General features: G+C 54.0%; 1 protein-coding gene across 2 annotated transcripts in view; it reads left to right on the forward strand.

Moving 5' to 3' along the window:
• Window positions 1-4,657, forward strand: part of MAP2K3 (mitogen-activated protein kinase kinase 3) — a 32,864-nt gene extending 28,207 nt beyond the window's left edge. For both annotated transcript variants that reach the window (XM_027683755.1, XM_027683756.1), the window contains exons 11-13: window positions 490-629; window positions 1,353-1,398; window positions 1,862-4,657. In XM_027683755.1, coding sequence (XP_027539556.1) covers window positions 490-629; window positions 1,353-1,398; window positions 1,862-1,945 — 270 coding nt within the window. In that variant the 3' untranslated portion in view covers window positions 1,946-4,657. The remainder of the gene's footprint in view (window positions 1-489; window positions 630-1,352; window positions 1,399-1,861) is intronic.
• Window positions 4,658-6,000: the final 1,343 nt, after the last annotated feature.

The following is a 6,000-nucleotide window of genomic DNA, read 5'->3' on the forward strand; positions in this document are numbered from 1 at the left end:
GAATGGTTATGGAGCAGAGGTGACCTGTAGGAAGGACCCAATAATCGAGGTGGTTTTGGCAAAGATCATGATAAATGATGTTCTAGCACTTCATTTTTCATGGGTTTGTGGATTTTTTGTGTGTTTAGCTCATACAGTACTAGCCCAAGGCCCAGAGGCTGCCTCAGGGCCAGCAGAGCACTTTGGAAGCCAAGTGCAGAAAATGTGTGCTGTGATTATCTTTTTAAATAATCCCATTTTACGTATCTGTGGTGACTTCCTGTAAATGCATTAATATGCTGAGCCAGCCTCAAAAGGAAGTATTTTTGGCCTCTAGGTCTTTTTATTTAAAAAAAAAGAAAAAAGGGAAGAAAAAAGTGGTATGACCCAAATTGAAAATGGTTTGTAAGGAAAGAGGGTTTGCCTTTGACTCTGAGCTGGCTGAGGCAGGTGGGCTGTGTGGGGTTGTGCTTGTCCTGGTGTCTCAGGTTTCCCTGTCTCCATCCTCAGATTGAACTGGCCATTCTCCGCTTCCCATATGAGTCCTGGGGGACCCCCTTCCAGCAGCTCAAGCAGGTGGTGGAGGAGCCCTCTCCCCAGCTGCCTGCTGACCGCTTCTCCAAGGAGTTCGTGGACTTCACGGCACAGTGGTGAGTCTCCAGCAGGGACTGGTGGCTTCTCCCAACCTGGCTGATGAGGAGCTCTGATCCATAGGGGTTGGAGTGAGGCATGGGGCTGGGTTTGACATCCTTTTGGAACCTCTTTTTCCCCACCTTGCCATACCAGGGCTGGTGCTTGGCATGGCAGGAAGTGCTGCCCAAACTGGTTTTGCTCTCGGCCTGACTCACCGGGGCTGGTTGGAAGGCACAGACGTTTCCCTTCCCCTTTTACTGTTGCTGCAGCTGAAATTTTGGTGTTTTCTGGCCAAGTGGCAATGAAACCAGAACAAACCCCTGGCAGCCTCTGGGTGCCTCTGGGTGAAAGCTGGTTTGTGGTTTTGTGGGAAGCTGTTCCCCTCAGGGTGTCCCCTGATCCCTGTGTGCTGCTTGGAGGTGCCAGGCAGTGGTGAGCCCACCCTGTGGGTGATGGGAAACCACCTCTCCTCCCCAGATGTTCTGGTCTATGTGGGCCAGACTGCAGAGCTGCTTGGCTTGTGCTTTTCATGGCAAAACACTGAGCTGTCCTTTCCCAGTTACCTGCCTGGCTGCTCTGCTGGTGGTTCAAACCTGCTGGGCCAAGGAGGGAGAGGGGATGGGTGCAGCCCACAAGAAACATGTCGTGTTGGTTGGGAAGGGGAGATCCCTCGTGACAGACCACGTGCAGCAAAAGAAAAACATCCTACAGCCTTCCTCTCCCACTGTTTTTTCTTCCAGCTTAAGGAAGAACCCAGCTGAGCGAATGAACTATTTAGAACTTATGGTAAGTGTGGAGCTGTTTCTGCTGGTCTTTATGCCAAAGCATTTCGAAACTCAAATCAATGGTCCAGCAGGTTCTAGGGAAATGGGACAACAGGATGAGTGGGTGATTTTTCATGCATGGAATGGGATGGGTGTAGCGTGTCTAAGGTGGAAGGGTGTGTTGATTTCACGGGTGTTAAGGTCAGGGTTTATTAGGTGTTATCTCCCTCTGTCCTGTCTGTTCTTGGAGAGTTTAGACCTCGAAGTGTGATAGTACAGCTGCCAAGATGGGGCGTCCTGCTGGGGTTGAACCTAGAAATGCCAAAGTTCATCTTTGAGTTGAAGGATGTTGTCCATGGGAGCCTGGGGAGGAGGTTGGTGCCCACCCCCAGCATCTCCCCAGCTGTGTGACATCCCCCAGGGTCTGCGCTTGGGCTTGTCTGTCCTTGGGCGTCAGCTGATGTTGTCTTTGGTCTCACTGGCAGGAACACCCATTCTTTACCTTGCACGACACCAAAGAGACTGACATGGCCTCCTTCGTGACAGAGATCCTCGGGGAAGACTCCTAACTCCCGACAGGAGCACAGCTCCCAGCTTCCTGCAGCCCCTCCGTCCCGGCTCCCCCGCAGAAGAGCGAACGAGGACTCGAGTTGATGGTGGTTTGCACACATTGCACCTCCCCAGCCTCCCCAGCCCGGGGCCACCTCTGGCCCCATCTGGCCTTGCAATCTCTTTTTCTCTTTGCCTTGTGAAATCCCCCAGGATGAGCCTTTTGAAGCCAACACCTTTCCAGCTAAGCCGTGAGGACAGAAGGCTCAGGAGCTCCCTGCTGATGCCAGCGTATCCCTCCCGGGGAGAGGACTGTGCCCGTGGTCCCTGAGCGGGCAGAGGGAGCCAGAGGGCATCTCCCCTCCCCAGCAGCCTGTGCACAGTGCAGGGGGTTGTGTTTCTTTGCTGCCTGGGGAAGGTAGAGAGAAGCAATGCTGCTGTGCTTGCACCACTCCTGCCTGCCCAAAGCCCCTTCCTTGGAGTCTGGTCTCGCTCGCCTTCCTTTTGTGCCTGGCTCTCTGTTCCCAGGACCTACACAGCCTTTTAAGGGGTTGTGGGACTCCCTGGGTGTGCTGCTTTTCACACCAGAGGCTGTTTTGATGCCTGGCTATACACCTTAATGACCCTTTAAGGCAGCATCAGGTCGGGCATCCCCCTCCCTCAATTGATTTGCTGCTCCCTTGTGGGGGGAGAAAAAGGGCATTTTTTCATGAGCCCACCTTGGCACACGCTGCAGCCCACGCTGTTCCCACTCCTGCCCACGGGACTTCATCCAGCACTCCCTTCCCTCGTGGGCACAAGGTGATGGAGAGACAGCAGGTCCTTGGTGCTGCCTCTCTCCCTCCAGCCCTGGGCTCGGAGGAGACATCCCTGCCCTGGGCATCGCCTTCCACAGCCCTGGCTGCTTCCACCTCCCCTGGCTCCTGGAGAAGATGCTGCTCCATCTCCCTTCCAACCTGGAGCTGATGTAAGACCTCGCACTGTGACACCCACTTGTTTTGGAGGCTGAACTCACACTCCTTGTGTCCCAAACTGCCTCCAACCCCTCCAGCTGCCCAGGTGTCAGTGGGAGCCAAACCCCAGTGACTCGCCCGGGGCTGCCGCCAGTTGTACATTTGATGTCTATATATAATGGACTTTGTAACATGTTTCCTAGTTTTAATCTAACTTGCTATAAATTAAAGCCCTTCTGTGTGGGAGGAGGGAGGAGCAGTTCCTTCTCTCCTGACAAATCCACTGTGAAAACCTGATGTGTTTCCCCACGCTCCCAGCCCGAGGAGCCACGGGAGCAAAGAGGGATTTCTGGCTTCTACTGTACATGATCACGGATAAATGCACCGGCTGTGGATTTTTTTTTTTTTAATGAGTTTTTCAGAAGGATTTTTTTCTTTTCTAATATATATTTGTGTGTGTGTATGTGTGCGCTATATATATATTATATATATTTTTAAAATCAATGATGAATGTGTGAATATCTATGTGGCCAGCAGATTTGGTGGAATGGATAGCATTTTTCTGGCTACATTTGGGCAGGTGGGGAAGGGGTCACTAGAAAACACCCTGGCCTAAGATTTTTTCTTTTTTTTTTTTTTTTTTAAAGAAAGACATCTATTTTTTAACTGAATCTTTTAAAAACGTTAATCCTGAAATTCAAGCCCTGGAGGTCTGGATTTCAGGGTGCATTTCCAGGGTTCAGGGTCCCCCCTCCAATGAAGGATTATGTCCCCTTAAATTCATTGCTTCCACCTCCTGCAGCCCAGGGTTTGAAGTGGCACTGGGGACCCTCTGCCTGGGAACTGGGGTGCTCCACACCATCTATCCCTGCCAGCTGCTCCCAGGAAAGCTGCTTTGGGGCAGATGGTTTTCAGTCCTTCATGTCCCCATGCTGGGGCACCAGGCAGCAGCTCTTTTCCCCCCCATCATCCCTCTGATCCCCTTCCCTGAGTCAACAAACCCTGAGAAAACCAGCCCAGGTGGAGCTGCACAAACCCTGTTCAGCTTTGGTTCAATCCTGACCCTCCCAGCCCACCTCTGGATGGAAAATAAGGAAGTGATTGATGTTCATGTCTCCCTCCTCCTCACCCTGCTCTGCAAACCACCCGATGCTCACCTGTACCCGCTCGGTTTGACGGCTTTGCTGCTGAGATGTACAATTGTATTTTTTTTCATAGTTGGTTACTTTGGATTACTTTTTGTTTTGATGTTGAGCTTTTATTTTTTTTCCCCTTCCTTCCTTGTTTTGACCCCTCTCCCCTTCCTTTATCTCACCCCGTTTTTTGGTGCTTTGGAGAATGGTGGGGTTTTTTGCATGTCTTTTTTTTTTTTTCCCCTGCATTTCTCCTCCTGGAGAAAGTCCTGATTTCTGTATTTTTGGAAAAGGGAGCAACTGCCCTTTCAAGCAGGGGGGAGATGCCTCTGGGGTGGGCTTGGGCCCCCGTGGATGAAGTGAGGCATCGCCAAAGAGGCAAACATCACCTCTGAGTGCCATCTGCTCTGCTTCATTTGACAGGGGTCTTACCTGTCCTAATCCCATATCCCTCTTCACCTCTGCACTTCCCTGTCCTGTGTTGTTCCCTCTGCCCTGGCAGTTCCCTGTGGGGGAATCAGCTTGACTTTAAGGTGGGCGAGGATTTTTGCTCTCATCAGAAGCCCCACTCCCCTTGTACTTCTGGGAATGGTCTGTACCCCTCAACTCCAGTCCTTGTTTTCAATAAAATTCATCCTCAAACCTGCTTCTTGGTGCCTCTTGTTACTGTTTGAGCATCAGCCTTGGGCTGTTCAGGCTCCCGAGCAGCCTGAGGATGTTGGGGGTGGCAGCTTGGCCGGGGGTCCTGATTTGGGGATTGTACAAGCTGGGACCCCCCCAAAGCCCCTCTCACATCCCAGGAGTGAGACTCCCCCCGGAGCATCCTCTCCCGGGAGCGCTGCCAGGGGCTACCCAGGGCCCTGCTCCCCCCGCGCCGGGCTGGGAAGGAGGGTGGGTGGGTGCCGGGGAGTGGGTTCCTGGACAGGGGGACAGTGGGGGAGAACCCCAGGGTGGGGGGTCTCAGGGCAGCACGCGCTGCCCGCGGCCGCGAGGGGGAGGCAGCGCCCGGCGCCCGGACCAGCGGGATGAGCCGGGAGCGGGCGGGATGAGCCTCCGCCGGCGGCGGGACGCGGCGGGGTCCCCCCTTCCCATCCCAACCTACTGTGATACCCCCCACCCCCCCCTTAGCACCCCCAGTCCTCCCTCCGGGGGTGCGTGACCGGGGGCGGTCCGGGGTATCGTCCCCACGGGCGGTGGAGCTGCAGCTTTGGGAGGCGGGAGGTGGCGTTTCACCCCTCCTCGCAGTGGGACAGGGAGCAAGGGGACGGTTCCTTTCCCAAATATTTTCCCTGTCAGCCCTTTTCAGGCAGGATCAGGCCGGAGACAAGCGCCTCAAGCACCGGGACCTTGGTGGTGATGATCTGCCCGGACACGGGGCCGAGCAGGGTCAGCGATGCTGGGAGGAGCAGGGACCCCAGAAACGCCCACCCGCGTGGCGTGGGGACACGCTCGGAGGGGGCCCGACCTGCCGGGAGCTGGAGTCCTCTCTGTTCCAATTACCAGCTTAATAGCTACATCGAGACCATTAAAAATGCATCAGTGCCTCCGAGGGAAGAACTTCAGGATAAGTGGAAAATTCATCACTTTGAGTTCCCTTATTAGGAGAAAAGGTGGGGTTTTTTTCCCCCCATTTGTCTTAAACAGAGGCAAAAAGAGGTTATTTCTGCCCGGTGACTTCCCCACGGGACTGTCACGAGGTGTGAACAAGCAGAACTCAAACCTGAGCGAGGACACAGCTCCCACTGCAGAGAAGGGAAAACTCAGCACATCCAAAACAGAGAGGGGACATGGGGACTATCAGGGCTGCAGTGGCTCAGCCCTCCTCAAATGAAGGGCCAAGAGCTTTCCCTGCCCTGTACTGAGCACGTGTGCTGGGAGCAGTCCCTGTAAGAGGGTAGAGCCCCATTGCACTCCCCCAGTACAGTGTGAGTGTTTGTACTGGTCATACTGGCCCTTTGCTGGGCTGGTTCATCAGAAACTGTAGTGATA

The sequence above is a fragment of the Neopelma chrysocephalum genome, unplaced genomic scaffold, assembly GCF_003984885.1.
Source record: "Neopelma chrysocephalum unplaced genomic scaffold, ASM398488v2 Primary Assembly neopelma1_65, whole genome shotgun sequence".
In the NCBI taxonomy this organism is placed as follows: Eukaryota; Metazoa; Chordata; class Aves; order Passeriformes; family Pipridae; genus Neopelma; species Neopelma chrysocephalum.